The sequence below is a fragment of the Spea bombifrons genome, chromosome 7 (assembly GCF_027358695.1).
Source record: "Spea bombifrons isolate aSpeBom1 chromosome 7, aSpeBom1.2.pri, whole genome shotgun sequence".
In the NCBI taxonomy this organism is placed as follows: Eukaryota; Metazoa; Chordata; class Amphibia; order Anura; family Pelobatidae; genus Spea; species Spea bombifrons.
In genome coordinates this window covers 40,609,244-40,630,072 of record NC_071093.1, presented here as the reverse complement: position 1 = coordinate 40,630,072, position 20,829 = coordinate 40,609,244, and the positions used below count along the sequence as shown (strand labels likewise).

The 20,829-nt window shown below is 39.7% G+C and overlaps 1 protein-coding gene across 1 annotated transcript in view; it reads left to right on the top strand.

Annotated features, from left to right (window-relative positions):
• MAD1L1 (mitotic arrest deficient 1 like 1) overlaps positions 1-20,829 on the top strand; it is a 229,047-nt gene that overhangs the window by 1,390 nt on the left and 206,828 nt on the right. Inside the window, exons 3-9 of the mRNA XM_053470470.1 lie at positions 312-452; positions 1,248-1,427; positions 2,111-2,235; positions 2,826-2,907; positions 3,296-3,426; positions 3,996-4,110; positions 6,058-6,116. Coding sequence (XP_053326445.1) covers positions 312-452; positions 1,248-1,427; positions 2,111-2,235; positions 2,826-2,907; positions 3,296-3,426; positions 3,996-4,110; positions 6,058-6,116 — 833 coding nt within the window. The remainder of the gene's footprint in view (positions 1-311; positions 453-1,247; positions 1,428-2,110; positions 2,236-2,825; positions 2,908-3,295; positions 3,427-3,995; positions 4,111-6,057; positions 6,117-20,829) is intronic.

Here is a 20,829-nt window from a genome sequence, read left to right as displayed (position 1 = left end):
CTAAGCGATCGGTATATTTAGGGTTAACGCTTTATTATTATTATTTATAATATTTATTATTATTATTTTATCTGATAAAATGCATTTATTGTCATATTCTGCGAGCTGCAGACCATTTTTCTTTTCGTGAAGCAGGAGCACGTTTTATCTGTGAGACATGATGGGTTATAAACGCTTGGCTCCCCTATCTGTGTTATTTATCTGCGTATAGATTTAAAGAGGAAAAATACCTATTACTGTTTTTTTAGCTTTGTGACATTGCGGGCGTTTCAGCCTACATCGTACCGATACCCCCTCTTATATTCTCACAGATGGAGGACCAAGCAGCGCAGATCCGCTCCAAGTCGCACCTTATTCAGGTGGAACGAGAGAGAATGCAGATGGATCTGAGTCACAAGCGAGCTCGTATCGAGCTGGAGAAAGAAGCCAGCGCCAACGCCAAGAACTACGAGGTTCGTAAAGTGCTGCGTAATGAATATTTAATGTATTCAGTGGCTTGGGCTGCCATTGTCTATAATCCCTGCAATGCAGAAGGATTCGGTATAAAGGGACTGAGTGATGGTTTGGTGCAGTGGGAGTCTGTGACAGCGGGAGCGGCGAGGCAAAGTGTCCTAACGATCCACCGCAGATAAATATTAGATTCCCTTTCAAAACTAAGAATATTTGGGTCGGTTGATGCGTTCCCTAGAAACGTGCACCCTAGTTCCTTTAGGGTCATTTTTTTTTACCCTTAAGTAGAAAATTATTATTTATTGATTTATATAGCGCTATCATATTCCATAGCGCTGTACAATGTGTAAGCAGGACATAACAAGTAGTGCATCCCATAATTGGGCCCTGTTTAAAAGAGCTTGCAATCAAAAGAATATTTCCGGGGCCTTCTTGTTCATATTAGATGTTATTCTTTTTCTTAGGTTTCTCTTTCTTTAATGACTTCATTGATCTGTGTGACCAGCGGTATCTCGATTTCTAACTATTTGTATTAATGGTAAAAAAAAACACACAAAATTGGAAAATTAGGAAGCCAATTGAGCCAATCTTCTACGATCCTTATTTCCTTTGGTGTCTCTGTGGATCCCTTATTAACAAAGGAGATCTTGCGCCATTACAGTGAAATCCAAAGTCTGTATACTTTCCACCCGAAAGCCTAACGTGTTCTTTTCATGTAACCTTTTTTTTATTTTTTATCACAAGTTCCTTTTAACAAATAATTTGAAATCCGATCTCTGTGTTTTACTTCTCGATAGCGTGAGGCAGAACGGAACCAGGACCTCATCACTCGGATCAAGATGTTGGACGAGAGGGAGGCTGATTTCCAGAACAAGCTGCAGGAGCAGAATGAAATGAACAAATCCTTCAAGAAAACCATGGAAGCGCAGAGCAAGAAGCTTCTCGAGAGGGAGACAAAACTATCTGAAGCTAACGAGGTAACGGCTTCGATTGCTTTCCTCTACTCATCGTCCGGTGCTACCTTTTGGAAAGCAGTAATGGAGTGCTGTAGGTTTTTAACCGAGAAAATGCTTTCCTCAATCATTTGAACGGCATACATTCGAATAATTTTACTGCTGCTATGGCAACAAAGCATATATATGTGGAATTATTGTCCTTACATTATGTAGAGTATGCAACTTATTGAACAAGAGACATTGAGGCCAACCCTTCATTATAGACTAATAATGGAATGTGATTTTTTTCTTCTTATCATTGCAGTTATTCAACTTTAGGAATATTGTTAAAATTTCCAACTAGAAACCAAAGCAGCATTTTTCCAATATGTCTTATTATTAAAGAGGACTTGTTACTTTAACGCAAATCATTAAGGAATACATTTAACCTATTTCCCGTCTCTCTATTTTGAGTGCGACTTAAGGCATCTTCACACTTTCTGCATGACATGTCTTACCTGTTTGAGATTATATACGAAGCAGGAAAAAATAATTTTTATTTTTATTCAATATATATATATATATATATATCGCGGTCTATTTTATCTGTGTCAGGAATAGATTTGGGTGTTTACAATGAAGTGTCTGTTCTTTACTGTTGTTCAAATGGCCTTTTCTGACAAGAATTTCATTTATTTTTGTTTTTCCAATCTCGGTGGATACAGACCATAACTGCGTTAAAAGGAAAGATATCAGAGCTTCAGTGGACCATAATGAACCAAGAGATGCAAATAAAGACTCAAGACACAGAAAAGCAGGGGCTGAGCGAACAGCTGGAAATACAGCGCAAGTGAGTGATTTAAGAGACTCCATCTGCCCGTCCTACCTTCGGTTTTTGTCTTTTGAAAGCACATCCTATGCAGCTTAGCAGGCTTTAAAAGATTGTTCTCGTTCTCTGGTTCGGAGAAAGGAAATTATTTGTTTTTTCTTTTGAAAAAAGCCATCTTGATACCGGCGGGAAGAAAGTTTGAGTTGAATGAGTGTTCAGGCGTTAGTCTCTGTTGTGTAAAACAGCTTTCTTATCGTGTCCCGGAAGCTGAATGGAGACATTTTCTGAGGTTCTTCTGTATCTGGAATAAACAGAAGTGACTCTTTGTGGATTCAAATGCTCCATATCTGTATAAACCTGCGGGAATCTTCTGTTTCTGTAACTATGACTTCTTACCCACCCAAAAAGCTTTTACATTTTACAATACTGTAAAAACTCAAATCTACAACTCGCGTTTTGTTTATATTATAAATAAATATTATACTAGAATATTTGATACCAAAAGATGATTTGTAGTCATTTTGTTTCTATATTTTTTAAAAAATAATATATATAATTTAAGAAATATAAACTATATTAAGGATATTTCAACAATCTAAATGCATTTGCAGGAAGTTAGATGAAAGCAACCAGAAAATCCAAACCACTCAGGAACTGCAGGCGCTAAATACTGAATATGAGCAGAAAATCAAGGTGAGTCTGTTTGTCTAACAAATATTACCTTTCCATGTCTACACATTTATAAAACCTGACTTCCTGTTCCTCATTAACAATATGTATATATCATTTGATGGCGCTATACAAAACAATAAATAATATATATATATTTTTTGAACGCAGCCCAATCTATTATAATCTACTAATACCCCAGAGAAACGCTCTGGCTCAAGTATCACAGGGCTGCCAAGATGATGACCTCTGGTTTTATACATAAACAAATTTTAATTGGAAGAATGTGAAATAAACCACACTTTACTGTAACAGTATTACCGATAGTGTATTCACTGCTCAAAGAAAGCTTCCGCTTTGTGTGCATAAATCGTAGCATTTTAACAATGGGTCGCTTGTGTTGTCTTTGTAGAATTTGGAGCAGAAACTGTCTTCTCAGGAGCAGGATGCAGCCATCGTGAAGAGCATGAAATCTGATCTGTCAAGAGTCCCCAAATTAGAACGAGAACTTCAGCAGCTGAGAGAGGAAAATGCTTATCACAGGTAGGAAGGGGGAAAGGTCTTATCCAAGAACATGGATACCTTGGGGGCCCACAGCCAAACATGTTTTGGGCTGTTTAATACAGTTCTTGAGTTTTTTTTATTTTATCTATCGTGTTGTTACAGCAAATGTACTATGAGGGAGGTCTTGGGTTACAGTTACACCTCAAACTAACATGTTTCATGCATCCTACGATTAAGTGCTAGAATGCACGAAGCGTGTTAGGTCTCTACCAGCGTTATTTATACCCTGTTAGATATCTGCCGTGGATTTATGCGTTTAATTTTGTCTATAATAAAGGACTTTGTTTTTATACCACATCATTTCGATGAGCCGGCATCTGATATATCTACTCAGTAGGCACCTCGCCCGTAAAATATAACGTCAAATAGTAAACCTTGCTAAGGCCGTACAGGACCCATCTTCTAATGGCTTGAACTAAGACGATTCTACATCTTCTTGTAATAATGAGTTTAAAATTCAATAGCATTTGGTGGTATGGCAATATTATGTGCAAAGTTACATATAGTGGATGGTTCACAAACACATTTTATTACCTTCTTGTGATTAGGGAGATGAGAGAAAATAATGCGTTGCTGAAGGAAGAGGTTGAGGGTCTTCGGAGAACTGTTGAAAGATACGATCGCATGAAAGAGGAGCTTGTGGCGCTGGAAATGGAGAAAGAAGTAAGTGTTCTTTGTTTTGACATCTTAAACTCAAAATCTCATTATCCAACAATGCGACATCAACTTGGATACGAAGTTGATTCTGGCAGTTCGTGTCCACCATACGAAGGGCTGAAGTTGTGTCGGATATGATGTCTCCATTAAAGTGGGAATTGACTCGAGCGCGCTTCCGCATTAATAGTTAGAGATGGGGGGAAAAAACTTTTGGCAGAAAAAGGGACTTTGCACCCATAGAAATTTTCACAGAAGAATTGTTTCTGTGAAGATGAAGACTTTTTGTAGTATGCCTCATGATGTTTGTCAGGATGCATGTGAAGTTTAAGGAAGTTAATGGTTATCAAGTGTGTTGTGATGATGTAAAAAGTGGACATTCTGCAGTGGTATTTCTGCACTACAGATGGGCTTGGGCTAAACCTCAGATCAGTATGAAGAAGACATTCAACATCCTGATGAGAGTCCTATGGCCCAAAACAAACCAAGCCCATTCTAAATATTCAAATCACACTTATTTTATTGGATTATGTCTCATTGCCAATGAGAATCGGCCTTTGCAAGGCTCTGGGTTGCACGGATGCCCCCGAATCGCTAATTGCCAGTTTGTGAGCCTCTTCAGAATGAAGTCGCGGATGTAGCCATTATGCCAACTGTCTCTCTTGACGCTGTAAAATTTTTGAACTGATAGGCTTGTTTATGGCCACTAAGCTTCCCTTACAAGTTAATTTTCTAGTTACAATGACATTTAATGTGACTTTTTTAGTATTATTATTATTTTTATACTCTCTCTTTTATAGCACAAATACACTCGTAAACTATCTTTCATTAATTATTTATTTGTGTTATTTTAATGGTTCACATTAACTAACCCCGTCCCCCTCCCGTCGCTGTGCCATGTCTAGCATATACTTACATCAACGGGTCCCGTGATGGAAAATTATAGTTAGAATCCAAGTTATGCTTATAAGCAAGAACGCCGCGCAACATCAACAAACACGAAAATATTTCCATAGCGTCATGCATCTCCGGCTATTTGAAATGGCATACGCTGTTCCATAATAGACCAGGAGATGTGATTTTCCCTTTGAAGTTTCTGTTAAGAGCACTTTCTAGCAGACGGGTTTCAGAGGACACAGCAGGAAGTGGGCAGTGCATCGGAAAATTGCCTCCCCGTGTCAGCTGGAAACAATACGTTTTAATGCTTTCTTATTTGTTTTTTTCTTAATGTACACGTAGCACCTTTTTATAATGTTAGTTACGTCCAAATGCCTTTTTAGAAGTTCTACTGATCTGAAAACGATGTTTCAAACCATAAACCTTGCATTTGATGTTTTATAGAAAGTACAATGAAATTGATAAATAGGATAAATGAGGGTTTCCATTTAGAGTTGCATTTTTGCCACCTCCACATGGGAATAAATTCTCCTTTTGAAGCTGTTCATTTGAACACAAGATTTCATGTAAAAATCACAAATTATAACATTTTAGTTTGCTCTTTCACTGTTTTTTCTTGCGATTCCACCCCCACACCCTGTTGTATATGATGTCGGTGCCGTCATCGTTAGACTCCCGTAGACTAGAACTTAGAAACCACAGAATTGGACTGCAGACATGAACTATGTGGCCCGTTATGGCAGAGCCAGCGAACGCCTTTCTAGGTGTTCCATGTTTCTTGGCCATGCTTTGGGTACCGTTTGTGGCCCAGAAACCACACACATGTGGTTCAACTAATGGACAGGACCGAATATAATTAAGAACCTTTTTTAAAAATCTTTGAGAGCCACCAATTGGTCTTCAAGCTTATTTTTGACAGGATTTCTTAAATTTGTAAATATGGTGAATGCACGTTACCAGGGAGCATAGAACTGGAGAAAAACTGTTCCCGTTGTACAAAAAAATGTATATATTAAAACAAATCCACACCCACATTTTTATTTACTTTTTTTTTTGTAGAAACTGCAGAAAAAACTAAAAAGCTGGGAGAATCTAGAGCAAACTGGCTTGAATATAAGGTAAGATTTTATTTTATTATGAAAGGTTGTCTCCTCGTTGCATTGATGGGACTTCTTGTAGAGTCATATTCATCCATGATACTGTATCCATGTTTGGTGTTAAAAACAAACACGTTTTTGTTGGTTTTCTGTATTTTTTTTTGATTGTGGTCACCTTGGTAAATTCAGATATGTTTGACTTTTGGTGTTAAAACTCATTAAAAAAAAAATCATGGATATAATATCCGCACCTACTTTTAGCACAATATTTTCAAGGGCTACTAATAAATAGAAACCAAGTTACTTAATAATAATAATAATATTATTATATACAACCCCTACTTAGGTATCTAAAAAAAAAGTGGGAAAAAATGTGAATGTACAGGATTTATGTAGTAAGGTAGGGATATGTTGGGATAAGTCCATTGAGATATATCTAACTGCATTGATCTAGATGAAGGCAAGAACCTACACGCCAAAGCCATTTTTGACCCCATGGGCAACACGTTCACCGATGAACACCCGTTCTTGCCAAAAAACAATTCTTCTTCTTAAAATCCTCTATATTATCTATGCCCGTCGTCTCCATACTGTGCATTCCAAAGCTTTACAGCCCTTACTGTAACTCCTCTTATCACAATAACTGGTGTGATGTCCGCGGGACAGGAGAAGCAGTAGAACTTTCAGCTCTTTATATTTAATAAATATATATGTAATATATTCTTATTAGGAGAAACCATCTTCCTGATTCCTCCAGTTTGATTCCGCGGCCTTTGTAGGGTTTGTGTGAGTAGATGGAAGAGAACTTCTGGGCAGACTATCATTTGATACGCTTTACCGCTTACCCCTATCCTTGGGATATCTTCATATTATTTCCTTCTGAATGAACAACAGGCTTATATATATTATATAATGATGCTTCTCTACTGTCCTGGAGCTTTCTCCTCCCCTCAAACATTTTCCATAGGTGAGAAAGATGTAAAATACTTAGTAGATTGTCCGTTTTTTCATTGGGAAATGAAAATGACATCATACCCCCCCCCGTAAACTAATACTTTACCTTAAGGAAATGTTTTAAGAAAAAGAATCGGTGTGTCTAGAACTGCCAAATAAAATAATTAAAAAAAAAAGTTCAACTAATAAGCATGAATTCTCTTTATTCATGTCAAAGTTTGGTTGCTTTTAGGAAATATTCTACTCCTTTCACCCTCTTTCCACAACCCGGGAAGGTTGGATCGAGTCGTCGTTCAGAACGCCGTGACTACCCATAGACGGCAGATTCTCCGCCACTAAAGGCTAGTTAACCTTCCACAAAAATAAATTGGGGAGCTTGTTTCTCGCCCGTGAAATAATTCACTATTACTGCAGCGGTGTCGGAAACGCACAAAATTGAAAGTCATCTTGTACTCCGAAAGTTTAAGAGCCGACCCGTTGAAAGCTTAGATTGCGTTTCCCCCCCCATTTTTTCATAATGTTCCATTGCTAGAACTAAAATTGATGCAGTTACATTTAAGAAGAAATCAAAGTACCTGCCTATTAAATAAAATTATTTTAACCCTTCTATTCTCCGGGAAAAGAAAAAGTAACACGCTACATTTCTGACTTCAGAAATAAGAGGTTTTCTCTGTTAAATCTAATAATAATATTAATCTATTAAAATCTTAATGTATATTCTAATATAGAGAGAGGAAATATTGCGCTTAAGGCTTTCACAAATAATCAACATATTTTAATTATTTTGTTGCCCCGAAATTATTAATATTTGCATACCCCCCATTTCTAATCATTTTAATCAAATTAAATTTGTTTGCTTTTGGGGCCTGACTAATATATTATACTATTATTTTTTTTTTTATTTTGGGACTTAAACACACGCGCAGGCAGCACTAAATATATTTTATATACCGTATATTTAGTCAAAAGAAATTTCGTGTGTGCCTTAAAAAAAGGTACATAATCGTGCCTTTACAAAAAAAAATAAAATGCTTATTTATTCGTAAATTGGAATATGAAGAGCTGGTGATTTAACAGCAAATTACTTTTGGCTGTATTCTACTCATAATGGAATCCAATTACGCCGGTTCCATATGCGTTTACGATCCTCTTCGTAATCACCGGCATCTGTCACTTTGTCTCCTCTACTACGTGCCTCTACGTTCCACCGGATACCGGCACGGGAATAAGAAATAGGCTACCGTCCCCCTTCCAACATACCACCCAAATTACTATTTTATTATTATTACTTATTATTTATTTTATTATTATTATTTATTATTATTATTTATTTTTTTTTGGGAAGGGGGGTATCTAGTGTTTAAGCTTTTACTTACCCCAAGCTGTTCGTGTTTAATGAAGTAATTTAGCAGCAGGAGAGAAATGGAAATGAATGACAAGCCTTTTGCTGCAGTCTAATAACGTCTTCATTGAACATTAGAGCGCTCTGTTTAAGCAGGCGGCTTTTGATTAAGCCACGTAACGCTGAGCCGTGCCTTACACTGAATATGTATGTATTTTATTATTTTTTTTAAAACAGGGTTTGAATAAGAAAAAACAAAAATATATGCCGGAGGAAATAATTTATGGCTGTATATTATTTTTTTTTTTGTGTGAATAATTTGCATTAGGAAGATTTCACGCTGATTTCAATAAAAATATATCTTGTAAAAACACTCATTTTAATTCCCGTTACGTTCGCTTAGGGGCACTGCTGAGGTGCGGACCCTGCAAGATTGATTTACCGCTGATAAAACTTAATATTATTTCACGGGAGGCTTAATTCATCTGTGAAATTCTGTTCAGAGGCTGCGAGCGAATACCTTGCTTGTAAAAGTGAAGAAGTTTCCTTTCCTTCTTACCCCCGAGCTCCCTCGGACACTTTAATTATCCATTCTGCGCAGGAGCCACGTGCCTATCACTCTGTAATATGTCTTTAAGGGGGACACGGTGTTATGCGATTCTCTAATGTAACTAATGTGGCTTCTCCTGCGGGTATAAGGCTTGTTTAATACTTAGGCGTGTCTGCTAAACCGTCCTGCACTGTGAAAAGCGGGCTCAGTTAGGGGCTGGGGTGTTGGAGTATGCCTCAGGGGGGCTTCCAAAGAGAAATACACCGCAGGGCACAGTACGGTTGGATGCTTCAACTTTTTTATTTATTTTTTTGTAAATATTGCCAAGATTCTACAGAAAAAAGTGATAGGACGTGCCTGGCACAAGAGATTGTTTGCTGCCATCTTGTCCTGTAGCGTTCTATGAGCATCGTTCAGAGATTTCTATCAAATTAACTCGTGCAGATCCTTATCGCCAGATTCTGTTAATTTCTGTATTTTTTTTAGTTTCAAAACATTGCTCTCCTATATTAAGGTTTTTTTTTAACCATTATTGTTTTTTTTTCGCCACTAGATGGCGCTCTGCCCTATTTTCCAATCCTCTCCACTCGGAATGTCAGTGGATGTACCCGCTACTTACAGGCTGCTTTTATTAAGACCGAAGTCCTTGTTTTAAGTAGAAAACCATGGGCATGCCAAGAAGAAAAAAAGAATTCTAGAGCATTAAAAGAAAAGGCCTTTTCACCGATATTTAGTTATCTAATGAGTCTGATTTCCTTTGGCATGCTTTCACGTTTAATACGATCTGTTCCGCTTCTACGCTGCCGCTCGTTCTCTCGCTCTTAAAATAAACAAGCAGAGGTTTTAGGAGGTGAATCCGCTAACTCCCTGAGCTTTTCTCCTATTCACCGAAACGTCTCTGTTGTGATTAAGTACGTTCGGCATTCTGCAGGCAGCTCGGTTTAGATGCAATTAAGACGGGACAGATGTCGGGGGGGGGGCATACTTATGACACCTACATTCCTGGCGCGTTAATGACTTAACTGTACTAGTTTCGTCACGGTTACAGGTGACTTCAGCACGGTCCCGTTGGACCCATTTGGATCATAACTCATGATGGCAATTGTCGGAGCAACTCACGAGTTAAAGTGAATTGACCCAAAACTGTTTCAGCTATTAGAACGTCGTCAGAATTCTAGCTGAATAATTACTAGATGATCCGCTTTACACTAAATGTTAGTAAGGCAAGTGGTTAAAATATATTACAGGGGCAAGTATATGGAGATTTGGTTCCTAGGAAGGAGAAAAAGTGTTTTGCAGAAATACCTTTTATTAACTAAGCCACTGGCGTCCGACCTACGGCCCTCCAGCTGCTGCAGGACTACATCTACCATGCTCCTCAGCCAGCCCCTTAGCTGGAAGAGCATTATGGGAGATGTAGTCCTGCAGCAGCTGGAGGGCCGCAGGTTGGACGCCCCTGAACTAAGCTGTGAATTTCCTGGCGACTTTACAGAAGGGTTTCAATCTCAGTGACGATGAGCTTCTGCTGCAAAGAACCGCTGAGCTGGACCCTGTATAATAAATAAGAAATCTAATTTCAACAAACTGTGTGTCGTTCAGGGCCAACTCGGCCCTTCTTCCACGAGAATCTCTCAGGGGTCGGCCCTTCATGATGCATAGTGAAGTTAGCATTGAAACCGGAACTCACCTGGACACTCACCAGGTAGCTCCGGTGAGTGAACCCTTTGGCTTTGATGTGGGATTTTTATGAGGCTTGCTTGTGGGACGTGGATCTATTATCAGCGGCATCTGGCTTCTTCGATGAAGATCATGGACGGCCTCCAGCTGTCTGGCGCAGACTGACGCTAGTCTCCTGCCAGTTTCCCAGAGATGGGTCTTTCGCTAATAATTGGGATGCAGCTCATCGTAAGCCTTAGCAAAATTTAATTGTGCTACTTAAATGACTAATGAAGGGGCACATTTCCTCATTTGGTAGAAGCCCCCAGGGTTTTCTTTATTTTATGTTTATTTTTTTTGAGGACTTTATTCCCTGGCCCTCCTGAACAGTATATGGCAACCAACTCAACCTTATGGGGGCGGGGGGGACTCCAGATGGCTGCATACACCTAATCTTAACGTTATGGTATGGAAAGAGACTTTAGAGACTCGTCACCTAAGGAGTGTTTAAGATTTCCAAAGCCGAACATTATTATCTGTGAGCTTTGCTATAGGATTATTGTGCGTTTCAGTTTTAAAGAGTTGTAGTTTATGGGTTAATTCCTTGGGTTTTCATTTAATTGATTTTTTTTCCCCAAGTAAAAAAGCAGGAATGTAAATTTTTGTAGGTTTTAGGTTTGCGAGCAGAGCCCTCGTTACCTAATCTATTGGCTTCTAGGCACGTAGCCGCCATCTCTTGCAGAATACAAGTCCGCCTCATACTAATGAGCCCCATCAAATGTAAATTAGATCTATTATGTAAAAATTAGTCTTTCACATTTGCAAATTGGCTATCCTGGAAACCGCGAGGCTGCCGCCCTGAAGGTCGAGAGCGGGTGAATGTGTTTTTATTATAGGAAATCCTTTGTGTGGCCGGCTGATCTCCGGCGGCCGTGCCCGTCGAGGGGCTCGCTCGTAGGAGCGGCAGGTGCTTGGCACACAGACACCGGAGCCCATGCTATAAGAGCGTTCCCACGTCCCCCGAAACCTTGTCTGCTGAAGTCGGATGAGGCTAAGCAACTGCCTTAAATGAAGGCTGAATGAATGAATGAAAGCAAACGCATGCTGATCTTGCGCAATGTTGAAAAGGTTAAACAAGGACATTCTAACGCGGAATGTTTTAGAATTTCTTTTTGTCGTTGAGTTTTTCCGGTACGGCACATTATACAGTTGTGCCCTCCGTCTATTACCTGTCCCCTAATAGTGAGCCCCTCTAAACAAGCTTGCCGCCTCGCCTAGGTTCATCACCGCCTAGGTTTTCGCGACAATGCAGCACGCTGATCGCCTTCAATGCATCCTTCTGTGTGATGCCCCTAATCTTTATCTGAACGCCGTATCCGAACCTCGCTCTAAACCATGACCACACACCCGGCTCGCTATTTCACTGATATCACGGCTCGTTTCACTGGCGTTCCAGTAATCTGTAGCTTCTAAACACATTTAATTTTTAATCCTATACTGACCCCTCAGCGGGAATGGAATCCTAGGCTATGAACTCCAATTTTTTCCTTTTCTGACTCTTGTACCTGTGTCTGCCTTCTTTCTTTTTTTTTCTTCATGCAGGTGGGGTCAGTTTTCCCAAATTGTGTCTCCTACAGTTAAATAAACCTATTTAATTTATGTTTAAAATAATATATCTATATATATTTATATTTATATATATATATATATATATATATATATAGTGTGTGTGTGTGTGTGTGTGTGTGTGTGTAATAAAAGCCCAAATGGGTGATAAAACATGGAATAGATGGAGAGATAACGATAAGGCTGCATTGTAGATGAGCCGCGTTTGAATATTTATTCTTTATGTTTTGCGGAATCAACCCCTTTCTTACTCAGTAAATGTAAGGATTGACAAATATTCGGCAGTGATAGGATGCGACATTGTGCAAAATGAATGGTTTTAGAAGTAAAGAGAGCTACTTCGTTTTTCTGAGCTGTCAGCAAAAAAAGAATGAATGAACGCAAAGACAACACAAACACTTGTGTGTATAGATTTACTCGGATAACGTTATATGTAGACATACCATGGAAGGTCTAAAAAGCTTTGATATAATGTAGGGAATGTTTACTGACTGGGGGTAGGCAGAAGGCCTTGGAGGGCTGATTAAGCTTTGAGTCTTTACATCGGTAAAAATGGGCGAGCTACATGGGCGAATGGGCCGGCTCTGTCGTTAAACCTCATGTTTCTATTTTTTGGTGTGGTGAGCTTGGAATCCTCTTATACTGGAGGTCGGAAGAATTATGGCCTATGGGATAGACAATATCTCATGGGTTATGACTGAATGCATGTTGCGCTCCAAAAGTCCCGACGTTCTACAACCAGAACATAGGAACCACCGCCCCAATCTTTTCCTTACTCCATGGTAGTATAAGTTCTGCAGCTCCAAAGCAACCTAGTAAAATAGGCTGATTGTTTTTAGAATTGGTTTTTGCTGAGGATCTTCAATAATGTCCGCCTAAGGGGCTGATAACCGGGATGAGGTCAAATGTCCACCAGAAACGAAGCTGACGATCAGTAGTAGATGGAAACCATAGATGGCAAGTGAGCTTTCTGGAAATCCAGATCCATGATGCACATGATCCAATAAGACTCTGGTTCAAAAGAGAAAACCCCGATACATTGTGTGTGTGTGTGTGTGTATGTATGTATATATATATAATACACAATGTAATATGTGTGATCATGTCTCAACATTTTAGGTGTCCAGATTATGACACCTTTGTTACGTGTGGGTAGAAACACCCATTTACCTTCCTGGTAGGCCCGCCAGCCCACTTTAAACAGGACAGTTGGGAGGTATGATAAGTTTCCCAGACACCTGTTCATTCTTTGCTCTTAACCTTCTTCGCTTTAAGACCTTGTGCAGTCATTTGTAACTCCTCATTATGGACAGAAGGAACATATCATCGAATTTTTTGGGTGGGTTTGGATCGTTTATGATAAAAATCATAGATGGGTCTTCAGAAACTGTTGCATTAATGGGATGTCTTGTCTCGGGATCCGGGGATCAGGTGACATCGGGGCTGTTTGTAATTGGGCATTCTTTTCGCAGCCCCCCCCGTTCCCTTATCTCAACTCTGGTTTTGAATGAGAACGAAAGAATCTAAAAAACCTTGAAGCAAAGGGCACCGGTCCATTGTCCGGGGCTTAGAACTTACTAATGCAGGAAGGGCCGGCGGATCGAGAACAACTAAATCGCGTCGCGTCTATTATCAGCATTGTGCTCGGCGAACGTTTTATCAATAGATGGTATCAAAGCAATTTGCCAGCGCTGTCTACTGCTGATTGCAGCGAGATGGTGCGACAAAAAAGGGTTTAACGAATAAAAGGACCAGGGAAATGAGCTAGAAGCTGAAGCTGAGCGGGGAGGAAAAAAAAGATGACTCATGATTAAGGAAGAAAAAAAAATAAGAAATTTAAGGGCAAGTGCGCTGGTAAAAAATAGGTAAATTTTAAAGAGGAAGTAGAATTGATGCTTCACTTTTTATTTTTTTTACTCCGAAGTTTCAAAAATATGTGTGGACTTTGATTGGGGGAAGGGAGTCGAGGACAATCTTCTGGCCGTTGTCTCCGGCTTTGATATCCAGTATTTGTTTTTGAACTGTTGGAATGAACAAGCGTGTGCAGGGTCCCGTTCTTCCAAATGATTTGTAATTCCAACCCCATGGAAAAGCCATGGTTGGGAGACAGAGAAGCAGACAGAGGTTACTGTACTGAGAGGGTGGTAGATGAGTGGAACAGCTTTCCAGCAGAAGTGGTAGAGGGTAATATAGTAAGGGAATTAAAGGATGCATGGAATAATAATACGGCTCCTGAAGCTAAGACGAGACCAACGACAGGCAGACTAGACAGGTGGAATTGGTCTGATCTGCCGGCAAATTCTGTTTCAATGTTAAAAAACCCCCCAAAACATAATTATTTAAGTGGAAAAGACCCGTCTTTGAGTATTTTATGATTTTTCTCCGGCCTTTTTAGGTTGCACATTTTCTCTGTATTTGGATTTATTCTCGAATTATTTTGTATCTACCCGGCCATTAAACACTTGCCTGAAGCGCGTACAAAGTTTACTCTAAGGAGTTAGATTGCTTAAAGTAATGCAGATTAAATCAGGGAGGTGACTTAATAAACAAAAGACCATTATCTGCTTTTTTTTGTGAGGATAACCAGCTTTCTTGCTCTTAAGTGAGTTTTTTTTTTTTTTTTTTTTTTGTGAGCCGAGAATCTTGTTATTTCTGCCCATTAAATGCTTGGCATACGAGGACGCCGCACCTTGACGTACACTAAAGAAAAAGTTCCACTCTTTCCAATTTTTTTTTTATTTAAAAAAGTTTTGAAATTACATAAAAAGGCCAATTTGTTAGGGTCGCTTTAAAATAAATAAATAAATAAAAAAATCTAAAATATGGGTAAAGGTGGCAGAATTTTCCCCGTAGCGTTTTATCTTTCATCAGCTTCTTTATGATAGTAAGGAGCTTATTGCGGTCCTTAATATGTTGCTGTGAACAAGGGCCACATCACATGCCATCTTTTTTAAGGCAAAAAAATAAAGAATTTTCCCTGCTTGGCCCAGTTCTGTCGAAGTTAATTCAAACCTGTTTCCCCGGGCGAGATTTCTTTTGCCTTCATCTACAACTCTTTTAAATGTTCCTTGGAGGAGGTGAGGCGAGCTGGCCTCGCGATCCCCTTCAATACATAGCAATTCTAGACAGCTAATCAGCCCAGACACTTAGTTGCTACATAAATACTTTTTTTGCGTCTGTTCTTTCCACTTCGGCTCTGTCTGATGGGTAACGTCCTTCTGTATTCTTCACCTGTTCCGAAAGCGAGACGGACCCCCCCCACCCAAAAAAAAAACTCTCGCTGGAGGTTTGTAAACCGGGGTTACTCGTCATGTATGTCATACGGGCTGCTCCTTGCCAAAGTTAATTCTTCACTTAGATGAATTGAGCTCGGGCCAGACTAATGAACCCGGAGGGAATTTTGGAAGCCAGGTAGACCGTTAGTTATCTTCTCGAGAGTTTTTTAATCTTTACCGTATTTTAAAGTTTGGATTTTAAAAAGATCAATATCATTTTATATTAAGTGTTTTATTTTATTATGGAGAGAAAAATAAAAGGGAACATGTAACAATGAATTGTATTTATTCCCAATATGATAAGTTAGAATTAACCCTTTTGTTCCCTTATGTAAACGTATCTGAAGATTTTTGGTTGCTTTCTAGAGAATGTACTGGAATAAACCCACTGAACCCAGGGGGCAACATGCTGGATACTTACGGTTTGTTGGTATAACTATAATAAAATATATATATATATATATTAAACTCCTTTGCTAATACCCATTAATAAAAATGGTTGATCTACACTCTAACCTTGGCGGCCTGCAAGCCTACGGGAGATCAGAAAACGTAAGCGGTTACTGTGTATCACACGCAATGTCGATTGTGGGGTAATTGTATATACAGTATATGGACAAAAGTATTGGGACAGCTGACCATTACACCAACATGGACTTTTATGGCATCGCATTCTAAATACACAGACATTGATATGGAGTCGCTTGGTACCCTTACTATCCGTACCGCCAACAAGAAATGAATAAAGCCCCGGGACTTCCCCTTTAACTCTACCTTTTGGTCTTTAATTTATTATTTTTTGATCCGGCAAGCTCGGATTGCAGCCCAGCAACTTTAACAATTTTAATTTTATTACTATGTTAAAAACACATAATTGTTTCAATGGAAAAGACCCGTCTTTCAGTATTTTATGATTTTTTTCCGGCCTTCTTTCGGTTGCTTGTTTTCTCTGTATTCTGATTTATTCTTAAATTATTTTGCATCTACCCGGACATTAAACACTTGCCTGAAGCGCGTACAAAGTTTACTCTAAGGAGTTAGATTGCTTAAAGTAATGCAGATTAAATCAGGGAGGTGACTTAATAAACAAAAGACCATTATCTGCTTTTTTGTTTTTTAAGACTGTGAAGATAACCAGCTTTCTTGCTTTTTAGTGAGCCGAGAATTTTTATTAAAAAAACAAAAAACAAAAAAAGAATAGTTTTTAGTGCTTTTTGTGGGTGTGGCCACAATATCTGCCCAATTTACATTTTGTATAATTACGACCACCAAGCAGAAATATATAAAATATTATAAAAATAAAGAAAACAAATGCCAGCCGCTTTGAGAGTTCTTGCTTTTTACACTTTGGAAATATTAATTATTATTAATAATAATATTTTGTTATTATTATTATAATATAGCGCCATCATATTCCGCGGAGCTGTACAATTTTTTTTTTTTTTTAATTAAATAATTTCATGTAAGACTCTTTCCAGCCACCTGATTATATGGAAAAGTACGAGATGTTGTCCGGTAGATCACGACCACAAAGATTACCCTGATGGATGAGCCTGTTTGCTATCGCAGTCTAGTTGGACTTCCCGTTCATTAGCGAAGAATATTAAGTACGGATACGGCGATGGATGTGTTGCCCGTTTCCCCCCGTTGGGGGATTTTCGGCGAGCGCTGTGAATTTCACCGCTGGCTTTGTATTAGTTTTGTTCGGCTGCGTGTATTGGTTTCAGATTCGGCCCCTACAGTGTTTTTAATGACTGTTCTTTTATTTCCCGCGGGGGCAAGAATCCGTGCGAAGCGTTGGCTTTATTTCTTGTTGTTGTGTATGTTGTCTTACACGGCGGAGCACGGGGGCAGTAACGATCAGCCGTAGATGCTTTAATGCTTACCACGTAGAATTTTCAGCTACCAGCACCGCTTTCTTATGCAGATAAAACACTCCGGCGATGGAATATTATTTACGTGTAATTGGATTACTGTTGGACACGCTGGCTTATATGTTTTTTTTTGCGGCTAGAAACCTCTTGAAGGAGCGCTTTGAAACCGGGAGGACGTTGTGCAGTTGATTTCACGGATAAGTTAAGCCTTCATAAAATGTACTTTTTTTTTGGCCAACGGTCAGCCCTATTGGGGAATTTCAGAATGTTAGCTGATGTAAAACGCCGGTTTATTTCCGCGACATGTTTCCTTTTGTAAAGGAATAAACATCTTGAATAGATCAGACAATGCCGAGTTCCAGGTAGATTGGATTACTGGCGATGGAGACTCGAATCAGATTGGATTGGGCATGTTTATCGACGCAGGGAAATGTTTATAATACAGATTACCGGGGAGCCAGCTGGTTGTGGAGCCTCTCAGTATGGGTTTGATTTATAGATGGCTGGGGTAGATATTTGACCTTTTGATCCCACCTACTCTCAGCCAGTTGCCCCGTGCCACCAGAAATGGGGTTATAGCGACCATTTAATTATTGCGAAACTTCACTGGGAATGGTGATGACATCATAACTCACACAACACAACGTTTCTGTGTTTTCTATAACTTATGTTGATGGAAATGCCACTACACGATTCACACCAGAGTCTGAGGAAACTTTATCTTCAGTCTTTTTCTTTTTTTTTCTCCAGTTATGTCTCCCGGTTTTTCTTCCTCTGTCCGCCATCTTGCAGTTCACATTTTTTTTTTTTGGCATGGTTGTTTTAGTTGGGGAGCCCTGGCTGAGAGAGCCAGATCTCATCTTCTATCACGCTGTGCTGGGTAGGACCGTGGAGCTTTAGTGACCCCAATCAGATGGACCCAAGAAGCCTACGACCATTGTGCCCCCCCCTTTCCGAAGCACCAGCCTATAGACCATAATGGCTAACCCATCTCTGCTCCATAACATAATATCGCAATAAGACTGCTAATATCGAATGCACTTTAAAAAGGACTTTTTTTTTTTTTTTTTTACCAAGATGGTGGTATATAAATGGAACAGCCTCTCAGCAGAAGTGGTAGAGGCTAACACAGTGAAGGAATTTAAAAATGCGTGGGATAGACATATGGCTCCTGAATCTAAGATGAGACCAACGGCTGATTAGGGTTTGAAGAAAGACTGGATGGGCGAAAGGGTTAATCTTTTAGCACATCTGTGAGATTTGTAGCGGCCCCTTCCTCACCGCTTGGCTCTGGATTCTGGTCCATTCCCTCTGATTCCTCCCCTGTACTTTATGACGGTATACTCGGGCGTTTGGCTGCCACTGAATAAGCTGTTCCCTGCCCCCTGAACAATAAGCGCTGCGTACGCTCGCATAGCGATTAGCATGCTTTTGTGTTTGTGTTTTTATATGTTTTTTCAGAACGTGCCACTCTGACAGAAGCGTTTGCATGTACAGACGTCCCTCTGCCAAATTAATTTTATTTAATTATCTCTCAGGGCTAAGCTTGAATACATTTTATGGTAAATTCTCCGTTTCTCCCTCTTCTGAACGGAACTGACTTAATATCCTCCTTTTAAAATCTGATTAGAACTAAAATTGAGTTTTTTGAAGTCTGATTATCCCGTGAAAAGGAATTTTTAAACCTAATTAGGAACAGATTTGCATATTTTTTTTCCCCATTGAAAAAGTTAAAATAAAATTTGTTAATGGACTCTCCCTATGCATTCTGGGGGGGGGGGGACCCAAACATCTGCACGGCGTTCTTGTTCCGACGGCATGCACTCCTTCTTACTCTGCTAGTTCCTTTAAATCCATTCAATATTTAAGGCTACAGAATCACTTGGTTGGTCTTAAGGCCGTTTTCATTGGACGATGGATAGGCGCCTACACAAGTTGGAAATACGTTTCTCATAAAGTTATCACTGTAATGTATTTCTCCTTAAAATAAGCTGGTAGTTGTTGCTCTCCTTAGTTTAAGCATTTATTATATCGCTTGTATTAAAGCAGAGGCAACGAGTAACCTCTTCATCTTCGTGTATTGGTCCTCATACTAGTCTATGAGCTGCACTAATCTCCAGGGGACATCAACTTTGTCCTTAGAGAAGATCCAACCTTGTGGTCCGCAGCCTGGTAAATAAGAGGACTGGAAAAAGGTTTCTGCCCAAAAGGTTCTTCCAGGTTGTAAGTAGGGCTCTCCTCAACGTCATGTTTACCCATTGTACAGCGCTGTGAACGGTGGCGCCATACCGATCAATAAATAAAACGTTCTTTGTCAAGTCTTGGGATTGTCCGCACTCAACGCCCCCCCGCAGAAAGTCGGAGTGCGACTCGAGAGTTTTAGACTTGATGTTCATTTTAGTTACTATGTTGTGTTTTAGTTGTTGCTGATCACAAGCGGCATGGAGTGGTCCTTGATGTCCACTAGCTTTAGGACTTTGGGTCATAAGTTATTCTCTACACAAATACTTTGTAGATGAGTCACTCGTGAGTCTAGCGCATCAATTTCCGCAGCATGATGGGACATTGGGTCTATTTACTGAAAATAGAATACTTGGTGAACTACTGTTTTCCATCTGGAACCGGGACATCGGTTTCCAGAAGTATTTTCAGTAACATTTGCTAATTTTTTCGTCTAATACAAGAGTAGCATCTTAAATTAGTGCAAAAGCTGGTTTCTGAGATAAATGCCCCCCCCCAAAAAAAATGAACTGTTGGTCAACGTTTATTGGACCTCATTATTAACGGCTCGGTTAAACACAATTAAGTTGCTCTGGAAGAGTAGTTTTGGCAGGGATTTCCGCCAGAGGCAGGTTTTGCTGTAATGCAGTAGAGACTCCATTATTAGAAACCAGGAGCGGGCCGCGTTCCTGAAATAACAATTATTAGAGTGTGTACCGTTACGCAGCATTTAGCCATCTGTATAAACATGTCGTTCCAAAAAATGAGCAAATTCTGTCTTGCATGATAACAATTAAAGGGACGCTTCACGGCCCATGCAGTCCCACCAACGATGAATACATATTAAAGTACTTCAGCTTCAGCGCTGCAGCACACAGGCCCCATCATGGTCAATTTTTTTCCACTAGTTTAGACTGATTGAAGCAGCCTTTCAATGGCTGGAACAAACCGGGAGGGCTTTCTACGCGTCTTGCCGGACCCTCTGGAACTCACGTGAGTCGCCCCTGGAGGTGGCTGGTGGTGAGGATACCCGGTGAGAGCAGCTGCAGCAGGAGACGTGTTTAGCCGAACATCTCTCCTGCGACCCATTGAGCCGAGGTGTAGGCAAAAGGGGTAAATTCATTCTGCAGAGTTATTAAATTTATTATTTTATATAGCACCATCATATTCCGTAGCGCTGTACAATGGGTAGGACATGTAGCATATAACATAATAATTTGACTTACAGAACAACTGG